Below are 23740 nucleotides of genomic sequence, written 5' to 3'. Positions count from 1 at the left end.
ACGGAGTCTCACTCTGTCGCCCAGGCTGGAGCGCAGTGGTGCAATCTTGGCTCACCGCAAGCTCCGCCTCCTGGGTTCCCGCCATTCACCTGCCTCAGCCTTCTGAGTAGCTGGGACTACAGGCACCCGCCACCACGCCCTGCTAATGTTTTTTTGTTTGTTTGTTTGTTTGTTTTTTGTATTTTTACTAGAGACGGGGTTTCACTGCGTTAGCCAGGATGGTCTCGATCTCCTGGCCTCGTGATGCGCCCTCCTCGGCCTCCCAAAGTGCTCGGATTACAGCCGTGAGCCACTGCACTTGGCTCTTTCTGCTTCTTTTGAGCTCCTTTAATTTCTTCCAGCAACATTTTTATAATTTTTGGTGGGTAGCTTTATTGCTTAGTAATACACTGGCAAGGAATACCACTAAAATGTTGAATAATTATCATTCTTGTCTTGTTTCTAACTTCAGGGGGATATCATTAAGTGTGGCAGCTGTGGGGTTTTGTTTTTGTTTTTTTGTAGATGTGCTTTATCAGATTGAGAATGTTTCTCTTTCTATTTTGTTTAGAATTTTTGCCATAAATGGATGCTGAATTTTATTAACTGTTTGAGTTACTATATGATTTGTTCCTTTATTCTATTAATACTAGTTGAAAAATTGATTTTAAAGTGTTAAAACGACTTAGCTTTCCTGAAATAAACACCATATGATGATGATGTACTGTTCTTTTCCTATATCACTAGATTCAATTTGCTGACATTTTGTTTAGCATTTTCATACTTATGTTTATTCAGGATATTGACCTATAATTTTCTTTTACTGTAATGTAAGTTTTGATATTGAGGTCATGTTAACTTCCTAAAGCAAGTTTAGAAGTGTTCCATCTTTCTCTAGTTTGTGAATTTGAGTAGGTTAGTGTTACTTCTTCCTTTGATATTTAGAGGAATTTACCCCTGAAATCACTTGAGCTTGAAATTTTCTTTGTAGGAAGGTTTTTTAAAAAACCAACTTTACTGAAATATAGTTCACCATAAAATTCACCCATCTAAAGCATACAATTCAACAGCTTTTTAGTCGATTCACAGAGTTATGCAACATTACCATGATTAATTTTAAAACGTTTTCACCACCCCCAAAAGCAATCCCACACCCATTAGCAGTCATTCCTCATTGTCCTCCAAAGCCCCCAGCCCTAGATACCTACTAATCTACTTTCTGTCTCTATAGATTTGCCTATTCTGGACATGTCATAGAAATGGAATCCTATAATATGTAGTAGGAAGATTTGAAATAATAGATTTGAATTTCATTTCATCAGTAGGTATAAGACTATAAAGATTTTCTATTTCTTCTTGTATCTACTTTGATAAGTTGCATTTTTCAATAATTTTGTCAATTTCCTCTAAGTTGTCAATATTATTGGCATAAAGTTGTAAATAATATTTTATGTTTTTAATTTCTGTATGTTTGTGATGTCCTCTTTTATATTCATGATATTGATCATTCGTATTATCTTCTTTTTTCCTGGTCAGTCTTTTTTTTTTTTTTTTTTTTTTTTTGTGCAGTTGAGGCATCTTAACTTCCCCCAATTTTTAGGGGCAAACGATTTTCCCCCCCCAACCTCCCTGGTAGCTGCAACTACAGGAGTGCACCACCACACCTGGCTAATTTTTGTATTTTTTGTAGAGACAGGGTTTTGCCGTGCTAGAATTACAGGCGTGAGCCACCGCATCTGACCTCTTTTTTCTTTTTTAGCCTTTTCTAAGGATTGTTGATTCTCTCTGTGAGTTATCTACTTTCTATTTTATTGATTTCTGCTTTATTATACTTTTCCTTTGACTTACATTGGGCTTAATTTACTATTTTTCCAGCTTCTGGAGATGGAAACTGAAATCACTGATTTTTTTCAAATTCTCTTTTTTTACATAGGCATTTAAAGCTATACATTTCCCTCAAATTAATGCTTTAGCTACATCACACAGGTCTCTCTCTCTCTCTCTCTCTCTTTCTCGTCTCCCTTATCTCCCCCGCACTCTACCCAAACATTACAAAGACTTCTTTCAGGTGGTGGGCTACCTCATCCAGGGACTTCTCACACTTTGTAAGTTTGTGTAGTCCTGAATCAGGAATAAACGTTTGAATTACTTGTGGCCTCTGGTTCTTATGTAGTGTGTTTGACATCCAACAGCTTTAAAGGGGTGGGAACAGCAGATCCAGTAGCAAAGTCAGGTCATAATAATCTGATTTGACTATAGCCATATTAGCTTTCTTTTGATTAGCATTTATATATCTTACATATCTTTTTCCATCCTTTTACTTTTAATTTTTCCTTATAATTAAGGTGGGTTTTTTGTGCTTTTTATAAACAACATAGAGCTGATTCTAATTTTTTTAATTCAGTCTATTTTTAAAATTTTAAATGGTCATTTCAGTCTGTAACTACTGATATAGTTGTAAGTCCATCATTTTGTTATTATTTTTCTATTTGTTCTGTTTTGTTTTATTCATTTTTTCTGACTTATGTGTTTAATGAAATAGTTAAATATTTCATTAAATACATTGAATAATCAAGTATTTTGTTATTCCCTTTTACCTTCTCTATTTTATCTTATCTATTAGCATTTCAGTTTTGCCATATTGTATTATTCTTTTGAAATTATAATACAGAACCTTGATTTATTACCATCTACCTTTATCATTTTCTACAACTTCTCAGCAATAAAATATACACATCAGTTTTACTTCATTTATCCTCTCACTTTGTCTTATTATTGTCATCTATTTTACTTCTGCATTTGCATAAGCCTTACAAGACATTGTTATTGTTTTAAATCTCAATATTCTTTTATATTTGCCAATAATTTACCCTTTCAAGCCCTCTTCACTTCTTTCACCTGGGATCATTTTCTGGCAAACCAAAATAACTTCCTTTAAAATTTCTTGTAGTGCTGTTCTACTGGTAAAACAAAATATTGCTCAATTTTTGTTTGTGTGAATATGTGTTTCTCTTTTAGTTTTTAGGGAATTTTCATAATTTATAGAACTCCATGTTGGTAGGGCTTTCGTTTGTTTGTTTGTTTGTTTTGGGTTTTTTTTTTTTTTTTTTTTTGTCCTTTAAAGATGCCATTCCACTGTCTCCTAGCTTCCACTACTTTTGTTATAAAGTCAGCAGTCCTATTGTTTCTTCTTTGAAGGCAATTTATCTTTATCATCCAGGTGCTTTCAAATTTTCTTCTTTTCTTTTTCCTTTTTTTGAGATGGAATCTCACTCTGTCACCCAAGCTGGAGCAAGCAGCTGAGATTACAGGTGCCCACGACGATGCCTGGATAATTTCTGTATTTTTAGAGACAGGGTTTCACCATGTTGCCCAGGCTGGTCTCAAACTCCTGACCTCAAGTGATCTGCCTGCCTCGACCTCCCAAAGTCCTTTATCTTTAGAGTTCAGATGTTTGGTTATGATGAATAGGTGTAACTTTCTTTACTATCCTACTGTGGGTTCACTAAACATCTAGAATCTATAGTTAATATATTTATCAGTTTTGAACATTTTCACCCATCAAATATTACTTCTGTCCAATTCTCTCTTCTGTTTGAGACTTTAGTGATACATAAGTTGGATATTTTGACAGTGCCCCACACATATCTTGCATTTTGATCACTCTTTTCTATTCCTTTTTCTCTCTGTGCTTTGGTTTGATTACCTATTGACTAATATGTGTACTTTACTACAAATTTATTTAAGAATTTCCTGGCTGGGTGCAGTGGCTCACGCCTGTAATCCCAGCACTTTGGGAGGCCAAGGTGGGTGGATCACAAGGTCAGGAGATCGACATCATCCTGGCTAACACGGTGAAACCCCATCTCTACTAAAATTACAAAAATATTAGCCAGCTGTGGTGGCAGGCGCCTGTAGTTCCAGCTACTCGGTAGGCTGAGGCAGAAGAATGGCGTGAACCTGGAAGGCAGAGCTTGCAGTGAGCTGAGATCACGCCACTGCACTCCAGCCTGGGCAACAGAGCAAGACTCCATCTCCATCTCAAAAAAAAAAAACAAAAAAAGAATTTCCTAATTTCACTTTTCCAGCTCTAGATGTTCATTCTGTTCTTTTTTTCCATTATTTGTCAGGTTTACTGAAGTATAACTTACACACAAAATCCACCCAACAGAGTACAATTCTGTGACTTTTAACAACACAAGATATAGAACATCTCCCCCCATAATTTGTTCCTCTTTGTAGTCAACCCTTCCATCTTTCCCCAGCAACTACTGTTTTGTTTCATTTTTTTTATAAATTGTAATTCTCTATTTTTATCCTATTTTTAAATTTTTCTATTTTAATATATTTTATAGTTATTTTAAAGCCATTGTCTGTGCATCTGGATCATCTGTGGGTCTACTTACACAATCTGCTTTTCTTTCTGCTTATTGGCCACATTTCCTAGATATTGGATACATTTTCTGGGGATTGTATATAAAAGAACGTTAGAGATTAAGGTTGATGGTATTTTCCACCAGAGAGGGTTCACGTTTTCTTTGTTAGGCAGAGAGTATTGAGCTGTATGAGAGCTGGGATGTAGCGTTAGATTCAGTTTGCCTCTGGTTTTAAATGTCTTGAGAATGACACCTGCTCCCTCTAGCAGGACTTTATTTCCTATGCTTCATGAAACTATGGGTGCTTTCACTCTCCCTTTTCAGCCCAGACTCATCCAACATCCCCAGGGGAAAAAGGACCAGAGATCTCAGCTTACATAGAAATGTAATTTCTCTCTGGAATTTTGTTCAGATAGTTCTATTTGTAATTGCTGTTAATTCCAAAAACTAAACAATAACTTTTTAGATTAAATTTAAGCATAGTGTTTGCATCTTTATGATTTATGTTTTTCATGGCATAATAGGGCTTCTTGTATAATCAAAATGTATGTTCCATCTATAACATCTGAATGGGAGGTGGTATGCAATAGTAGGAAGTTAACTCTTCACAGTCAGAATGCTAACTTTTAATCTCAAGTCCCAAGAAGGTAGGTCAAGGAAAATACTGTGAGCTTTAATTTTCTGGAGTACATGTGAGAATAAGTGGTGTCTAAGGTCCTCATTTAACCTTTTATTTTTATTTTATTTATTTTGAGATGGAATCTTGCTCTGTTGCCCAGGCTGGAGTGCAGTGGTACAATCTTGGCTCACTGCAACTTCTGCCTCCCAGGTTCAAGCAATTCTCCTGCCTCAGTCTCCAGAGTAGCTGGGATTACAGGTGTGCACCACCACACCCAACTAATTTCTGTATTTTTAGTAGAGATGGGGTTTCACCATGTTGAACAGGCTGATCTCGAATCCCTGACCTCAAGTGACCCACCCACCTTAGCCTCCCAAAGTGCTGAGATTACAGGTGTGAGCTACTGTGTCTGGCCATTTTACCTTTTAAAACTTTAGGATATATTTTAGAGATTCACAGGACAAAGACTTCAGGCATAAATGAGATCAACACCTGAGCATCTGCTACCCAGTGCAATAGAATATAACAATACTTTTGAAGTACTCCTCCCTCCTTGATATCATCCACCTTCATCCTTTTCTAAGTAGCCGCCATTATCCTGAATGTTGAGTTTATCATTTCCTTATCATTTTTACCACACCTGTAGGCTAGCCCAAACAGTAAGTTGTCTTGATGTATGGGCATTCAAACTTTACATCACTCTATACTGTACAAGTTCCCGTGCAATTGTTTTGCCTCCAGGCTTCATGCTTGTGAGTTTTGCTAAGTGATGTGGGTAGCTATCGGGAAAGACCTAACTTGTCTCACAGTTCTGTGCTTTAGTTTCCTCCACTATAAAATCAGCAGAGTTTAAAGTGGATCATCTTGAAATACTCTTCCAGATCTGAAATTCTGATTTTACTTTTTATGAGTATAGAGGTATACAGTTTGTTCTAATAATATAGTTCTGGTCATAATTATGATTTGAGGTCTGCTGGTTGATCAGGAACACAATCCCTATGGTAAATATGTCATGGCATTATTTTCAGATGTTACAGCAAAATTTAAAGATTATTTGAATAGAATACTTCAGTGCAAGACAAGCCACTTCAATGCAGGTTTGAAGTGGCACGTGCAATGATCAGAGAAGACAGAATTTACAATGCAAAAATGCAAAGTTTATTTTCTTAAATAAAATACTATATTCATATCTATACAAATAATTATTACAACCATTAAAATGTTACATTTAACAATAAAAATTTCCAAACTTTAAACAAGAGGATGGTTCAGAATATTCACACCCTAATACAATGCATTTGTAAAAAGATGTCAAAATAAACAGGACCTATTCTTATTTACAACTGTAGGACAATCCTGATCATATTATACATATCTGCTCTGGATTCCATTACAAAACAAATTGGTTTCCATAAGAATTATAAACCAGGAAATTTACAGTAATAGGACACAGTGTGCAGCAGACACTGCTGCCATGGTAATAGATACAAATATTACACTATTGAAAGCACTAAAATTAGTTATTTTCTGGTGACTGCCCTACAGTAAGCTTCTCACCCAGTGTATCTATAAATAATTTGTGAAGGTAATTATGTTCTCCTCAGATTTTCAACTTTAACCAAAGTGAAAATATATATATATATATATGTATATATATTTATATAGCCTGCTGAAAGTGGAAGCGAATCTTTTCTTCACAGTAACACAACTGCAGCATCTTAACACTGTCTGGTCCCTTTCTTCTTGGAAGATCAACAGTTCAACTCCCCTTAATGGTTACCATTGTAGTCAAGCCCAGTACCTTAATGAGTTCACAGGTGAAAAATGATTTGAAGACTTCAGGGGTGGGAACACAGAGAAGTCTCAGAAAACTGAAGGGATTTTGATATATCTAACTTTAAGTTCCTATGACATAGTATGGTGCTAGTATGGTGTATAGCTGTATACACAACTGAGGGAAAAAAATCAAAGATCATCTTTTTGAAAAATGTGTTAAACTACAAATAGTTATCTTCTGTCTTATGAAATCTCTAATGACAGGATTATGCAGGCATCCAAAATGCCCCAATTTGTATATCATGCCCAACATTTACAACCCAAGTTGGTTCAAGTTTATGAAGCATCTGACCACATACACGTGCCAGAAAAAGATTACAGTTGGTACAGTTTGTGTGTAAATCTAGAAATAAGGATGTTGAATGACCACCACATACAAGCTCTGAGTTTAACAGGAGTTTTGCTACTAACTAGTAAGTTTGGTTTTTTTGTTGTTTTTTGCTTTTTTTTTTTACAAATCAACATCAAAGATGGCTCAGAGAATGATAAGGCAACAGTGAGAAACATCAGCTGTACTTGTCAAGAAGGTGTCTGATTACACAGCATGTACCATCCCAGCTGGCCCTTTGCTATAACAGAGGAGTGGGTGAGTGATATGTTCCAACAGCTGGTCTAAAGACCAGAGGCACAGTTTCAGGTAAAGTGCAGGAACAGGGTAGAGGCTACAGGTGGAAAGATCTAGAAGCTCTGTGTCCAACAAGGTCCTCACGCTTCTTACCAGCGTGGACTGCCTCAATCTAAATTTGGTGTCCCCCCTCCACAGGCTCTAGTAGAAACCTACGCAGGAAGAACAGAATGCAGACAGAATATAGTTAAATCCAAAAAAGGCCCTTTTCTGTCAAATCCTGGGGAAAGAAAAATGGTAACGTTCAGCCAAAAAGGCATCTTGAGAAGAAACTAACTTCTGCCTTTAATTTGCATATAGGTATCATAAAATCATCACTCACAGATTAACTTCACTGGTTTGTCTGGTTGTTGGCTATTACTGTTGCCCTCTGGATGTACACAGCCACAGGCGCACTACCTCCAGGCAAAGGCAGCATTTATACAGACAACAGAATTACAAAAATGACTTCCAGGCTCCTCAAGATACCACTCCAAAGCTGTTTCATTTTGGCATCACCTTTGCCCTTTCACTCTTCCACAGGAAAAAACAAGGCCAACCAAACCAAGGGACAGAACCATATGGCACATCGAAATATTTTAAATCAATTCTGGCTAATTTTGTTTCAAGAAATTCTTGTTGATCTTTAAGAGAATACAAGGCATGCTGGTTCCCAAAGCCAAGACCTGGGAATCCCTGGTTTGGGAGTATGACTCACTACCACACGCTGATCCATACATGGTGGGCCCAATCAATGCTTCAAGGCAAAGGAGTAATCATCCCGCTAAGGAAATGACCAGCTTCCCTGAGCCCTATTTGACGTGGAGCAGATGGAAGAGCATAAGTGCCTACATATCAAAGGGAAGATAAAGCTAAGAAGATGCATATTAATCAGATTTTACCCTTTCTCAAAAATTTTTAATTTTACTCCCATTAAAACATGTTTCCACATTTTTTGGAGTATAAGTTTTAGCCTCTCCATGAAATGGCTAATGTTAGAAGGCAAGAGCAAGGCAAATAAATTATCTTTAAAATACTTACATCATTTTGTATTTTAAGAAGGCTAATTTTTAAAAGTTGATCTTTGTTGCTGTTCAGTATACCCCTGATATGTGACTGGAAAATGCTGCAAAAGAACAACCCCTCCTTTCTCTTTCCCCAGTTCTGATATGTTAAATTTTATGAAGCAAGACCATTGAGGAATTCCCACATCTTACCTAAAAAAAGGTGCCATCTCTGGTACCCCAAAAGGTCTTACAATAAAAACAAAAATAAATTTCCTGAACTGGTATAAAACAACATATAAGCCATCCTAGAGCAACTTGTATTTTCAAAAAAAAAAAAAGAAAGAAAGAAAGAAAGAAACAACATCAAACTAGATTCCTTTCATCTATGATTGACACATTAAACATTTACACATGAAGAGAATCTGGAATTTTTCCCTTCATTAGAAGTTATTGTTAAATGTTGAAAGGAATCAACCACTTTTTATAACTGATTCTGTGATCAATAATGCTAAAAAAGAGACAAAGAAATGATGTAATCAATGACTGTCACTCATGACTCAGACATAACTTCGTGTATTTCCAGAAGTTAAAAAATGGTTTTACTTTCTATAATCATATATTAGCAGGCCAAGAATAAGGTTACATTTATTAAACCAAAATTGAGTATGTTTTCTGCTATCCCTTTACCAAAAATTATATTCAGATTAACACTAGATACCATATAACAAATTTCTTCCCAAAAATCACATAGCTCTAATTATCAAACACTTAATACTGCTAGTAAATCTCATATATTCATGCTTTTAAATCAAATAAGGGTACTAATGCCTGAACACTTTCAGAATTGAGCCATGTATGAACTGAAGTCTTACATACACATGCATACATCTGTAAAGTAATTAAAAGCTACACATAAGTAGGAGTCAATTATTCACAGATGGTCACATTTTTCCTCAGATGGTCAAATAAGCCTTACTGAGACTCTTTCAAGATCAAAATGTTATACTGTTGGAATGAAAGCTCCGAGAAATGCAAATACTATGTCTGAACACAGCTAAGCAGGAAAATACAATTAATGCAACAGAAATACTTGAAAGTCACAGGCTTTGAGGCCTTTGCATTGCAACGTTCAAACTGAGTTTCTCCTTAGCCTGTTACCTTGCTTTCAATTACATCTAGCAGTTCCCAGTCCTTCAGAACTTAACAGCCACTGTAGAGTGTGTGTGTGTGTGTGTGACAGAGAGACAGAGACAGTGAGAGACAGACAAATGAGAGAGGGAGAGACGGAAAATGAACAGCCAGACACATGGAAAACTGTCCTTCTTGAAATTGGCAGACTGGACCTTTCAAGTACAAAGAAAAATTTGAATGTTGCAGCTTAAAATTCAGTTAAGAGAATTAAAAAGCAAGTCATAAATGGCACATTATTTCAATAAAAAGTTTTGATTACTATGTTTATCTGTTGTCTTAAGTAACTTATTCACGAAGCTCTCCTATTCTTCCCCAAGACCATTTTGAAGGAAGAAAATACAGGTTGTTCTTGCTTTGTGAGCAAGAAAAAAATATTGTTTTTGGGTTTTTTTTTTTTTTTTTTTTTTGTCCCTAGGAGGCTGCTTAGTTGGCAGCAGAAAAAGATAGGAGAGTTTGGTAAGAACAGTTAAAGAGGCACAACTGACCCTTTTGCTGAGTCTTTAGAAGAGGTATTCACTGGAGTTAACTGCTCTGACCAACCCTTAGGAAGCTTTTTAGGATTAAAAAAAAAAAAGCGGGGGGGCTGGGAGCGGTGGCTCACACCTATAATTCCAGCACTTTGGGAGGTCAAGGTGTGTGGATCACCTGATGTCAGCAGTTCAAGACCAGCCTGGCCAACATGGTGAAACCCTTTCTCTACTAAAAATATAAAAATTAGCCAGGTGTAGTGGTGCAGACCTGTAATCCCAGCTACTCGGGAGGCTGAGGCCTGAGAATTGCTTGAACCCAGGAAGCAGAGGATGCAGTGAGCCAAGATCCTCCCACTGTACATTCTAGCCTGGGTGACAGAGTGATACTCTGTCTCAAACAAAAAAAAAAAAAAGAAAAAAGAAGAAGAAGAAGAAAGAAAAGAAAAAAGAAAAGAAAAGCTGGTCCTTGAGTTCACTTTGTTAACAAGGCAGATAAACCAATTTATACGCATCTCTCCCACCCCATCCCATTTTTGGCAGAATATGACAAGAACAAAAAGTAACGGACTTCATGGGTTTAAGTAAAGGAATATATACCATTGTTTTCTTAGTTTTTTTAAAGTTTTCAAATTTTAATATGGGTTTTTTTAATGTATTATAAACTTCTGTAGGGCTTTTAAAAAATCCCTACCTAGGCCGGGCGCGCTGGCTCACGCCTGTAATCCTGGCACTTTGGGAGGCCAAGGCGGGTGGATCACAAGGTCAGGAGATTAAGACCATCCTGACTAACATGGTGAAACCCCGTCTCTACCAAAGATACAAAAAATTAGCCAGGTGTGGTGGCACATGCCTGTAGTCCCAGCTACTCGGGAGGCTGAGGCAGGAGAATCGCTTGAACCCGGGAGGCGGAGCTTGCAGTGAGCTGAGATCACACCACTGCACTCCAGCCTGGGCGACACAGCCAGACTCTGTCTATTAAAAAAAAAAAAAAACCTGCCTATATCAAGTTCTTCCATGCTTTAGCAGGTCTCAGGTCTCAATTTCCCATTTTCAGATGGCAGGCCTATTTTTAAAGGACCAATTCATACTTTAAAATATGTGTACACACACACACACATACTTAAACACACAGAGACATATAGAAAGACTATGTATTTTTTGAAGCACCATTTCACATCTACCAACAAGAAAAATAATAAACAAATTCATATCCTCATTATAATTCTGTTATGAAGGATAATAATGTAATATACAATGCCATATTTAAACTATAAATACTACTAGTAAATGAAAATACTGACAGTTTAAATCTCTGTTCAGAAATATTTTTACAGTAAGGCTCAAATAAATGTGTAGATTACAAACACACTATTTCCTGATCAACCCTAATATTTAAATGAATGGAAAAGAATTTATTTCAAGATCAAATAAATAAAATGAAGAGAGAATACTAAATTAAACTCAGCTGATGAAACATCCATTGTTAACTGAACCCATGCAAAACTCCACAATACAACTAACTGCTTTTACCCTTATGGCCTGATGCAAAATGCAAGCACAAAATGGAGACTACGTATGTACTTAACTTTTTAGCTTTCCATATGTAAGGCTAAATAATTGTCTAAGGAAGACCTTTGCTTTAAAGAATCTTGGCACATTAAAGGAACACAGCTCCCTATATTGAAGAATAAGACACACAATTCAGATAATTTATGGATTGTTATAATTTAGAAAGAAGCCTCTATCTAAACCAAACTTTGAGAATAAAGGCTGATTGAACAATTCATTTATTTGCTAACTGCTTGACTTTAACTACAGACATTTAACTCAACATCAGTTCAACATCTGCCACAGGTAAGAAGCTGTTCTAGATGCTGACATTAGCCAGCACTTGGTTATGAGCCACTGTGTTTTATCAAGCTGTCTATATTTTTTCAGTAGCAACTTAATTATATATTCTATAAGTTATCAACAATCAAGTTTAAAATCTAGGCTCCCTCCTATTACCCAGTACATGACAAGATGATCTCTCCCAATTTCCAGCTAATTAGTATTTAGGAAATATCAACTTGGAAAATAAAAAAGTACACCATGCAGTTGAAAACGAAAGATAACTTGTTTTCTGACAACCCAGTATCTGCATCTGACATGGCTTCCCTACATTCAGAAGATAACTGAAAACTGATTATACAAAGACACACACACACAATCCTTCTCTTCATGTACATGTCTGTGCACATGCACACACAAATACATTTGTAATCTCACTCATTACCTTTACATTTCGCTTATCAGTATTTAAACAGCTGAACTGCAATCATGACCTAGAATATGGCTTATGTTATGGGCAGGTCTGTTTGAGGACTGCTTGGAAGAGTCAGAGGCAGAGGAATTTGCTATTGTAAGCAAAGGTGACATTGCTGAGCCATCAGGAAGCGCTGTAGCTATTTCTGGAAACAAAGATGTCATATTAAAATTGGATAAATGAGAGTTGGTCATGTGCATTGGTGGCATATCTGGGAGAAGAGGAAAACTTGGTTGAGCAAACCCAACAGGTCTGGGAGGAGATAAAATTGATCCAAATCGGTTATTTAAACTTCCACTGTTTACCTTCTCTGTGCTGGGATTTGAGAACATCTGATTAGGAAAATAGGGGATTGAAATATCATTGGACAGTGTAGGATGAGCAGGAGAGTATGGAGGATAGAAGGAGGGCAGAGTATTTTGCGGATCTACCGGGATGAGGGCTGGAGTTCGAGTGGCACTAGGCTGAGTAACCTGTGGAATGAAAGAAGCATTAGCATTTATTGGTGGATTCATGCCACCCTCAGGAATAAAAGAAAAACCAAAATTTTGTGACAGTGTATGCTGATCAGGACCTGAATTATCATTAGGTACTTGTGGGCTATCAGGCATGAAACGAACAATACTTCCTCTCTTCTCTGTAGCAGGTTGTTGACGTCCAAGAATCATACTGCCACTAGTGGAGAGAGGAAGATGGGGAAGACTTGGATCAAAGACATTACTTTGTCTTTGGTTGCCAGAACGATTCCTTTCAGGTTGACGAATTTTGGAACCACTGCCGTCTTGCAGGGGATGCCTTGATCTCTGGGGAACTGAAGAATTAGCTTGACGTACAGGAGGGCCTTGATCACCATTTCCATGAGACACAGATGGATGTGGCAACGCTGGCCTTGCAACCCCATGCATGTTGGTTGTGACTGGAGGGTTCATGTGGCCCTTGGTCGCATGACTGTCAGTAATCCTCATGGGATTGGATTTTTGCACAGAAACATTGGGACTTGTGTTTCGACCTTGAATATCTCCTGAGGAAGAGGAACTTGAAAAAGGAATATTCAAAGTGCTGTTCCTGGTGTTAATTGCACCTAATGACATGTCACAACTTTCCCTATTCTGACTATCACTCTCTCTTCTAATATGAACATTTTCATGAGTTGGGGGACAATTATATTCAATTGCAGAGGATGGACCACACTGTGTATTCCTCTGATGTTCTGAGAGTGACCTCTGGCTCCCAATGACCTGATCACTGAGGTGAGGGGCAAGTAAGCTCTGCATGAAACTTTGGTGACAAGTATTTTCACTGTCCCTTGATGGAATACCATTTCCTGTCGGGATGCTCTGAACTGGTGGGTAAGGTAATCTCTTTTGACGGTCAATTGGTGGTGGGCCAGTATTTTGACTAATTCGAAAAGCCTGGGACTGCATACTCCGCAATGATGATACAGGGTTACCTATTTCATTGTTTCTTGAAGATTGTACTTCAAAATTACTCTGGGGCTGTTGACTAGCTCCACTTGGTTTAAACGTCTGACAATCGGAAAGGCGGATATCTGAGGCTACAGTATGGTCCACACGACCCTGCATATTATGAATACCCAAACTCTTATTTCTGGGAACATCAAGATAGCTTCTCATTTCAAGCTGATCTGAAACTCTGGAACCCTGAATTGATATCCCCATTCTCTGCTCTGAATTAGAAGATGTCTTTCCAATGAGTGCCTCAGCAGAATAACTTGAAACTCTATTTCTCTCTGGCCTGTGTGAAGTACAGGTCATGTCTGAAGATCTAGTCACAATACTTGGTTGGGACACCATTTGCTGCTCTAAGCCTCTTGATGTCAAAAGCCTCTGCATTGGATTATGCCCAGATACATGTTCAGATGAAACCCCTGAACCTTGCTGTCTGCTTCCAACATCCTGCTGTTGGTGCATAATATCTTGATTGAGATGGTTCTGGGGATGGTTATGATGGTTCCGACTAGTTGAAGGGTTTTCACAGCTCTTCTCTGTCTGGGAGCTTCCAAAGTGTTGCTGCATTTGTTGCTGCATCTGCTGATGGTGGGGATGTGGCTGCCCACTCTTGGATCGGGACTGGTCAGTTCCATGGTGCTTCGGTTGTAAGGAAAGCTGAGAGGCCTGGGTGCCCTGAACAAGATTCCTCTTTTTCTGCATCTGAACTTCCTGTTGCAGAGTCCTCTGTTGGTGGACATTATGGGGCTGAGAGTGGACAGAGCTCTCTGCATGAGGTACATGATGCTGCATTTGATATAAGTGATGCCTCTCTCTTAACTGCCCTGCTTGCTGTTGTTGCTGTTGCTGCTGCTGCTGCTGCTGCTTTATGTAGAGATGGTTACTATGAAGGTGAGATACCCCTTGAGCTGGAACATGCTGCTGCAGGGCCTGTAGATGTTGACTTGCCTGGGTTTGCTGCTGCTCAGCAACTACTGAAGGCTGAGAACCACACTGAACTTCAGTTTGCCTCAATGCAGGAGCCACAAAGTTGTTACTAGGTGGAAATAATCGTGTAAGGCCATCTCCATGAGCTGGGTTGCTAACAGACACAACTGAGTTTGAAGAATTAGGAGGGATCTGACTGACCATCATTTGAGTTTGATCAGAAATGGTGTCTGGAGTTCTGCTCATCAGGGACATACTTTCAAGTCTGAGGGGGGCTGGCTGACAGTGCTTTTGCCGTTTAGCTGAAGACAGTAAAAGGTCATCTTGGACAGCACGCTTAGCGGAATCCTTACGGCTTTCATGACTTGGCTTTAAGAGTGGCTCTTGAATCTGTGAATTTGGTATGGTACTAGTCATAGTATTTAGCTGTTCTTGGGAATATTCGGTCATCAGAGATGGTCCAGGAGGTTGACTGTCATAGGAGCTAGATGAAACAGTCAGATTAACCGTTGCAGGCACAGTTGTTTGCTCTGAAGTCGGGGATAAACCCGCACAGCTGGCCAGAGGATGGCTGATGCTGCTCTGATGGATAAGATTATTCACGCTTAAACTGGTGATGCTTGGTGGCTGAGAAGCCGAAGCCTGTAAAGGTGCAGTTGATGTTTTAATTCCTAGAGAACAACTCGGTTTTTCAAGGGGCCTCTCCATAGTTGCTTCAATTGAATCCTGAGAATTAAATTCATTTGGTGTTGCTTCTGCCTGTCCTGTGCCATTCTCTTTAGGTATCTGTGATTTGAAAGGTGTGTCTTCCTCTAACGATGATGCTTCAGAAGGCTTTGAAGCAACTTCCCTTATATCAGCCTGGAGGCCAACTCTTCCCTTCTCCAGGTTCTCCTGGTCAAAAATAGCTCTTGCTGCAAGAGCTACTATATCAGTTTGCTCTACAAAGGTACAGCTGTCACATGTATTAGCTGTTGCATTGCTGGTCACATCTTCTCTTGTTGTTTCAGGAAGCATGGATGCAACTGAGAAACTACGACTACTGCCAGAGCTGGTTGACATGGGAGAGTCGGCCTGTCTACCAGTGATCAAAGAACCATTAATAACCTCTTGATCAGGGAGGCAGGAATGATGCTGTGGAGGATCTCTGTCATCACTGTTCATCAGTAATAGTTCCTGTTTGGGATGTAAATTCACACTTGAATCAACTATTTTGGGATTTTCTGAAGAAAAGTCAGGATGATCCATCTGATCAGAAAGAGATGATTTCTGAGGGTTTTTTTTTTTAGCAAGATCAGATAGCAATGTAGTTAAACCTTGCCCCTTTAAGAGACCTGTGGTTTGCATTGTATCTGATGAATCTTGCTCGACTCTGCAAGGTTCAGCAATGATTTCTACCTCAGAAACACAGTCAGTACTCGTAGTGCTTGTTGTAGATGACAAACCAGAAACCTGAGAAACCAAAATGTGAGGATCACTTGGAGATGGAATCAATACATTGGCTGAAGTGCAGGGTTTGGCAGCATCTGACAACGCTAAACTACTTGGTGGTTTATCCTGAGGTGTCTCTTTTTGCAGATTAGGGGTAGAATCTTTGGATTTTGCTGGGGCCATTGCAAAATGTTCGCTTGTTACAGATTCTTGGGAGGCTGAGCTGGACTTTTCTGTTGACTTAGATTTGGATACAGACTCAGGTATTAATGATTCAGAGTTTAGAACACCCAAAGAATGTGAAGCAGAAACACTCACACTATTTGCCTGGGACATAGAGACAGATGGTAATACAGCAGGGAAGCTTTCTAGCAGTCCATCATTACAGGGCGGCTCTGCTGAGCCTTCAGTGTTGGGGCAGTCTAACTTGCTCACATCTCTGACTGGATTCAGGGGACACGCTGACTTGTTTGCTGCTAAGTGTTTCCTGGCACCTGGCTTCTTATTCAACTTTTTAGATTTCATGTTAGGAGGCAAACAAGCAACAGTGTTCATCGAGGAAGTACTCACTAAATTATAAGTACTGGCTAGTGTGGCTGAACTATCTGTTGTCACAGGAGGTGCTGCAGTTGCTAATGAAACACAGTTAGCTGTAGTGGTTTGACTATTTGCGGCAGTTTGAGCATTGGCAGGCTGGCTAATAGACAATTGTACACAGCTTTGCCCAGCCATCTGTGATATGCTTTGATTGAGGCTGGCCAAAGCACCAAATGTATTCAGTGCAACATTGGTATTTGGATCTTCGCTGGTGGTGGGTTGAATAATTTGCATAGGGGTTTGATTTGTAGTTCCTGATGAAGACATCACAGGCTGCAAAGCAAAGAGCTGTCCATTTAAAGAAATGGTTTGAGGCTGTTGGTTTGACATGGTAACAGAAAAAGTTTGTGTTGAGTTAGACACTGATAAAGATGAAGGTCTTGGTAATATGTGGACAAGATGCTTTCCTCCAAAAGTCTGTGGTGTTGAAACATTTTGCACTGAATTATTAGACCCTATTACCGTATTGGCTCCATTAATAGGGAGTCGAACAGAACCAGGAGGTGGAGCAGAGAGGAGTGGCAAAGGATTCTGATTAGCTGCCTGTATGATTACTATCTGTTGACCTACTGTTTGGTTGGGAACTTCTGCTCTCATCACTGTTGGGCATGGGGTGGTGCTGGGTGGTTGAAGAATTATAACATTTTGATTAGTTGGAGCTGCATTAACAGCTGACCCAACTGGCTGAGCCATCTGAATCACTTGCATTGCTGAATTCAGTGGAAGGATATTTTTGGGAGGCTGAGATTTAACTTGTGGCTGGGCAATTAGTGGCTGCATAGGTAAAGATGGACAAGAAGGCAATGTTACAACTACTTGCTCAACTGGCTGCCCATCTGCTGGAAAGGAATTATTCAAGTTGATGCCTGTAGCCACATGTCTACTGTGGTTACTTGTGGTAGGGCTAGTACCAGACTCATTTAATACTGGAGTCACAGCAGAAGATGGTGTCTGGCTTAAGGGCTGAATAGTGTTTCCCGCCAGTTGCAAAGTAGTCCATGTTGTCTGTGTGTTTCCAGCTGAAGAAATTCGTGTAAGGCTATTAATGTTTTTCAAATCTGAAGTACTAACGCTTGAAGAAGGCAAAGAACAAGAAAGAGTCCAACCATTGTCCAAAGGGTTTCCCGAAAGAGTGCTTATAGGAATGGTGGCCTTCCCCACTCCAGGGGCAGATGATGCCACCACTGTAGCTGTACTTGTCAAGTCTGCACTCTTGCTAATGCTCATTGGAGAAGAATCATCTGCAGTTCCGGGAGGCTGGGAGCAGACTGTGGTGGTAACCGAAACAACAAAAGTGTTCTGAAAATCACCTCTGAAGTCCTGTATGCTCAGGCAGGACTTGTTTCCATGGTGCACTTTAGTGGCAGTTGCTGAGGAGCTGAGGGGGATGTTTATAGCACAAGGGGTCATTTTCTTCAATAATTTGGGGTTCTCTTGTCCATTCTTATTTTCAGAAGAATTTTGATCATTTAAACATGTGTGCAAAGAATGATGTTGGTGAGGCTCAGGTCCAACTGAAACAGCAATCAGTGAGCCACTAGAGGCACCAAGCACACTTGATTCACTTTCAGAGGTGGGAAGCTCAAGAATACTCTGAGCAGAAATGGCAGCAGGAAGACAAAGAGGAACAGGCTGGTTGGTAGCCAACGCAGGAACTGTGGTCTGATGCCATGGCTTGTTTTCAGAAGGGTAAACTCCAGAAATAGATATAGGAGTCACAAGATTGCAAGTCCTCTGTACTGGCACCACATTGGCGGTCTGCTTTTGTAAATTATGACTAACATTAAAAGTTATCCCCTGAACAGCTGTTCCCTGGCTGTTTCCACCAGGCTGATTCCCGTTGGAATAAACAATGATATTTTTTTGAACCTGGTCACTAGGAATAACAACAGAGACCTTCGAGTTTTTAAGATTTCCTTTCCAGTGAATTGTGGGGTCATCATATAAGCATATGTCATTAGCTTTCAGTAACTCAATATATCGGCCATTTTCTTTTTGGATTTCTTCCAGTTGTTTCCGTAGCTTTTTTATTTCTTCAGCTACAATATTAAAAACAAAAATTTATAAATACCTGGGAATGTCAGTATTTATAACAACTTCATAAAGAACTGTATACTAAACTACTGAATTCTAATAGTAGCATTCTAAACACCTCAACTGAGACTCTTCAGCTCTTTTCTAATACAACTTATTTTTTCTTTTTAGAATGATATCCTAAATCCCTCTGCCCTCCTTTAAAAAGTATAAATCTTTAAAGGTCAACTGAAAAATTACTCATAATGTAGAAACCTCAAAATTCCCAATTTAAAAATTTCCAATAGGGCAGCTACATAGCTGAAGTAAGGGAAGACATACTGCTATCATGGTAACATGCTAGGAAAATAACATTGAATATCAGTATGCCATTTAAATGCTGCAGCAGCCAACATTACCTGTGATAGTAACAGACAGTCTCTTTATTTTTTATTTTATTTTTTTGAGACAGAGTCTTGCTCTCTGACCTAGGCTAGAGTGCAGTGGTGCAATCTCGGCTCACTGCAACCTCCACCTCCCAGGTTCAAGCAATTCTTCTGCCTCAACCTCCCAAGTAGCTGGGATTACAGGTGCACACCAACACTCTCAGCTAATTTTCGTATTTTTAGTAGATTCAGGGTTTCGCCATGTTGGCCAGGCTGGTCTTGAACTCCTGATCTCAAGTGATCTGCCCATCTTGGCCTCCCAAAGTGCTGGGATTACAGGCACGAGCCACAATGCCCAGATGACAGCCTCTTTTATAAATGGCTTTAGTTTCTATTTTACCCTTTGAAACGATGGAGACAAAAAGGAATAGAGCACGTAAGAAGCAAAGTGGCACCAAAGTGCACCAAAGAAAGCATCGACAATGGAACCTGCACTTTGCTTGGTAGGGACAATGCAGGTATGCTACTGAGCAGTGAGGACATTGTCACAGCCCTCCTTTCTAAGGCAGAGAGCTTCATCTATGAGTACCACTAATGCGGCAGACTTAGCTGCTGGTATATGCTCTGTGACCCCACACATCCCCAGCTGCCTTGAAACAGTGGAGAGTATTCTCATTCCTTTTCCAAAGCAGCCTATTCTCCAGGCTAACACCCTGTGAGGGAGCCTGAAATGAAAAGCTCCACTCCAACAAAGATAAGCTGAAACTAGCAGATCATTTTTCTTAGTTTAAAACTAAGAGACGAAAGAAAGATACCAGTGTCCATGGACAGTAGAAATGAAAGAACAATCATTATGGACCAAATAATAATCACAGTTCTCACTTACTGTACCTTTACTACCTGGCACATTTCATTCATTATTTAACAACAATGACAACTATAACAGCTAACATTTATCGAGCAATTACTATGTGCTAGGCTTTAATCTAAGTTCTTGTATTATCTCTTTTAATCCTCATAAGAACCATGAGATAGCAACTTATATTTTATTATCACCACTTTTAGATGTGAGAAACAGGCTCAGAGCAGTTACTGGGACTTAGAGAGGTTAAGAGGTGAGTGAGTAAATGAAGCTGAGACACAAACCTAGGAGGGCCTGAGTCTTAAGGCCACTGCTTTGGCCACTAGATACGTGCACAGTGAGCACGTGGAAGAAGCCACTCAGGGAAAAAAGAGGATACAACAGACGCACAGAAAAAGAATCAGAGAAATAATGATCATGACAGAAATAACAAACACAGATGTAGGCTGCCTTAGATCCCACCCCTAACCCCTGGCCTGTCTGGTCAGCTTTTTCTGAGTCCCATGCAACTTACATTTTTCAACAATTTCCCTTTTTCCTAAGGTAACTTGATTGCTTCAGCCTCTGTGCTTTGAAATCAAAAGAGACTTCATTAGGAAAGTCTACTCATCATTCTGTCTTACATACCCTTCTGTGGGGTGCCTCAAATGGTCACTAAACATGGATCATTTATCTATCTGATGGCATCACAAAAGGACCTGGGCCATAAACACCAGCTAAACCAGGTGAGTGGGGAAGCTGCTAATATTTAACTAAAAGTAAACAACGAGAATTCTGAATGCTGACCTCCTAGGTATGCTTTCCAGTATCTTTCCCATCCATTACAACAAACACATCCCAGCACTGGCCTTACCTCAGGCAATTCTGCCCTTTTTTCTCTCCTTTTAAGGTGGCCTACTGAGTTGTCACAGGAAATTCTCTCCCTGCACTTGTCAGGGGCATAAATAAAAGACAATTTCAAACTGGCCTACCCTGAACTTTACACTTGCCTGGAATATTTTTTTCCCACTGCTATAAGGAAACTTTCTCTCCAATGCTAATGGAAAAAGAGAACTCATTTGATGGCATTAAAAAGTCACCTTTATCTAAAAATCAAATATCATTAAATGATCAGGCAGTTTGATGCACACAAGTAGTATAAAAAAAATAAATGTTTTGGCCTTTTTTATTAATGCATAGTTAAGTCTTGGCACAAGAATATCCCAATCTTGTTTTTAAGTTTCACCGAGCAGAACTCCCCCCTTACATCTTCTTATGGGATTGCCCTAACTGCAATGTCCAATTGGAATAAAGGAGATTTAGCATTACCAGTATCATGAGTTAGGCAAACATGAAATACACAGAAGAGTTCAAAGTCAAAACTATGTATGCCGTAAGATAAGAGGTGCTCACAGAGGAGGAGAAAGAGTTAGACTGAAATGAATGTATTGGTAACACTATTCTTCCAGACCCACGGAATGCAGGGTCTTAATGTTTTGGGGCCAAAAAGCTTTCTATATCATAATATAAATTTCACTGTGACACAAACACTTAAACATTTCTTAAAATAACAAAAAGTAAGAACTTTTAAATTTTTACCTTGTTCATTGTTTCCTCCATTAAGCAGGAGTTCATCATTTTGCCTTTTCAATTCTGTTATATATTTAAAGGCTTGGTCCAGGATCATATTCTTGCTCTGCCCAAGAAAATTTTAAAAGTTTACAAGTTTCACTGAAGGGTAAGAACTTGCCAGATGAAACTCTAAGCTTTGCCTTTATCACACATATATGATACATATCTTCTCAAAATTTAAAACAGGCACTATATTCAAAAGCTTTTACTGTATATTTTTCATTTATTAAATGGTCATTGGGCATCTAATGTGTGGCAGGCTCTGTTTTAGGCACTGGGGATATAATAGTAAAACAAACAAAGTCCCTGTCCTTGAAGAATACACACACACACACACACACACACACACACACACACACACACACACAGGAATGCTATAAAGAAATATAAAGCAGGGTAAGGGGGAGCCAGAGTGATGGTGGAGGTTGCTCTCTGCAATGGACTGAATGTTTATGCCCCCTAAAATTCATATATCTAAACCCTTATCCCCAGTGTGATGGTATTTCAGAGGTAATTAGGTCATGAAGGTGGAGCCCCCATGATAGGATTAGTGCCTTATAAGAAGAGACAGAGATGATCTCTCTGTCTGCCACTTGAGGACATAACTAGGAAGTGGGTCATCACCAGGAAGTGAATTGGCTGACACTTGATCTTGGACTTCCCAGCTTCCAGAACTGTGGGAAATTAAGTTACCTCGTCTATGGCATTTTTGTTGTAGCAGCCTGAACTAAGACACTGAGAACATTTGTTGTATATGGAGGTTAGGGAAGGGCCCTGAATAAGGTGATACTTGAGCAAAAACTGGAAGGAAGTGAAAGGAAGCAGGCCCTGCAGATATATGGGAAAAAGGAGTCCAGACAGCAGGATCAGAAGGGCAGGGGCCCTCAGCCAAGCTAGGCTTGGCACGTTGGAGGAACGGTAAGGAGGTGACCGGAGATACACTGGAGTACATATGGGAAGAGTGGTAGAAGAGGCCAGAGAAGGCCTTCAAGACTGTGTAAAGGTTTTGGATTTTAATGTTATTCTTTACTTTGTTTAACCACAACTACGAATTATTCTAAATAATAGGTCAAGAAAGAAATGTTACTTGATTGAGTTTTGGTGTCATGCTTCCAGTACATTGTATTCCTAAGATTTTTCAAAAAGATTGTATGTTATGTTAAAGTATTCCTTTATGCTCACATCCAACACATGCCTATATACATCTTTTTTAAAAATCCAGACAAGGCCAGGTGTGGTGGCTCATGCCTGTAATCCCAGCACTTTGGGAGGCCGAGGCAGGCAGACACTTGAGGTCAGGAATTTGAGACCAGCCTGGCCAAAATGGCAAAATCCCATCTCTTATCAAAATTACAAAAAAATTAGCCAGGCATGGTGGTGCACACCTGTAATCCCAGCTACTCAATAGGCTGAAACACGAGAATTGCTTGAACCTGGGAGGCGGAGGTTGCAGTGAAATGAGATCCTGCCACTGCACTCCAGCCTGGGTGACAGAGAGAGAGATTCTGTCTCAAAAGAAAACAAAACAAAACAAAACAAAAAAAAGGATTTTGTATTTCTTTACATTTAAAAATATATCTTGGTGGCCGGGTACAGTGGCTCATGCCTGTAATCCCAGCACTTTGGGAGGCTGAGGTGGGCAGATCACCTGAGGTCAGTAGTTTGAGACCAGCCTGACCAACATGGAGAAACACCGTCTCTACTAAAAATACAAAATTAGCCGGGCGTGGTGGCACATGCCTGTAGTCCCAGCTACTCGGGAGGCTGAGTCAGGAGAATCACTTGAACCCAGGAGGAGGAGGTTGTGATGAGCCGAGATTGCGCCACTGCCCTCCAGCCTTGGCAACAGTAGCAAAACTCCATCTCAAAAAGATGATAAATATATCTATATCTATATCTATATCTATATATGCAATACTTCCATATAGCATCTAGATACCCTTCTTTTTTTTTTTTTGGAGACACAGTCTTGTTCTGTGGCTGAGGCTGGAGTGCAATGGCGCAATCTCGGCTCACTGCAACCTCTGCCTCTCGGGCTCAAGTAATTCTCCTGCCTC

At 39.4% G+C, this 23740-nt stretch overlaps 1 protein-coding gene across 1 annotated transcript; it reads right to left on the bottom strand.

The window, feature by feature from the left end:
* Positions 1 to 10701: 10701 nt before the first annotated feature.
* USF3 (upstream transcription factor family member 3) lies at positions 10702 to 22994 on the bottom strand. Its single transcript, XM_026450420.1, has 2 exons — positions 21651 to 22994; positions 10702 to 18850 (listed from the first exon to the last, which is right to left on the bottom strand). The coding sequence occupies exons 1-2, from the start codon at positions 21736 to 21738 to the stop codon at positions 12381 to 12383; spliced, it is 6558 nt and encodes a 2185-aa protein (XP_026306205.1). The 5' UTR covers positions 21739 to 22994; the 3' UTR covers positions 10702 to 12380.
* Between the last annotated feature and the right edge of the window lie 746 nt (positions 22995 to 23740).

This window comes from Piliocolobus tephrosceles, unplaced genomic scaffold (genome assembly GCF_002776525.5).
Source record: "Piliocolobus tephrosceles isolate RC106 unplaced genomic scaffold, ASM277652v3 unscaffolded_19682, whole genome shotgun sequence".
NCBI lineage: Eukaryota > Metazoa > Chordata > Mammalia > Primates > Cercopithecidae > Piliocolobus > Piliocolobus tephrosceles.
The sequence above is the reverse complement of the archived record's forward strand: the minus strand, read 5'-3'. Positions and strand labels throughout refer to the sequence as shown.

Coding starts and splice junctions, on each gene's coding strand:
- USF3 (XM_026450420.1), bottom strand. CDS start 21,738: ATGATCCTGGACCAAGCCTTTAAATATATAACAGAATTGAAAAGGCAA. Junction 18,851..21,650: donor TGGAGGAAACAATGAACAAG/GTAAAAATTTAA, acceptor TTAATATTGTAG/CTGAAGAAATAAAAAAGCTA.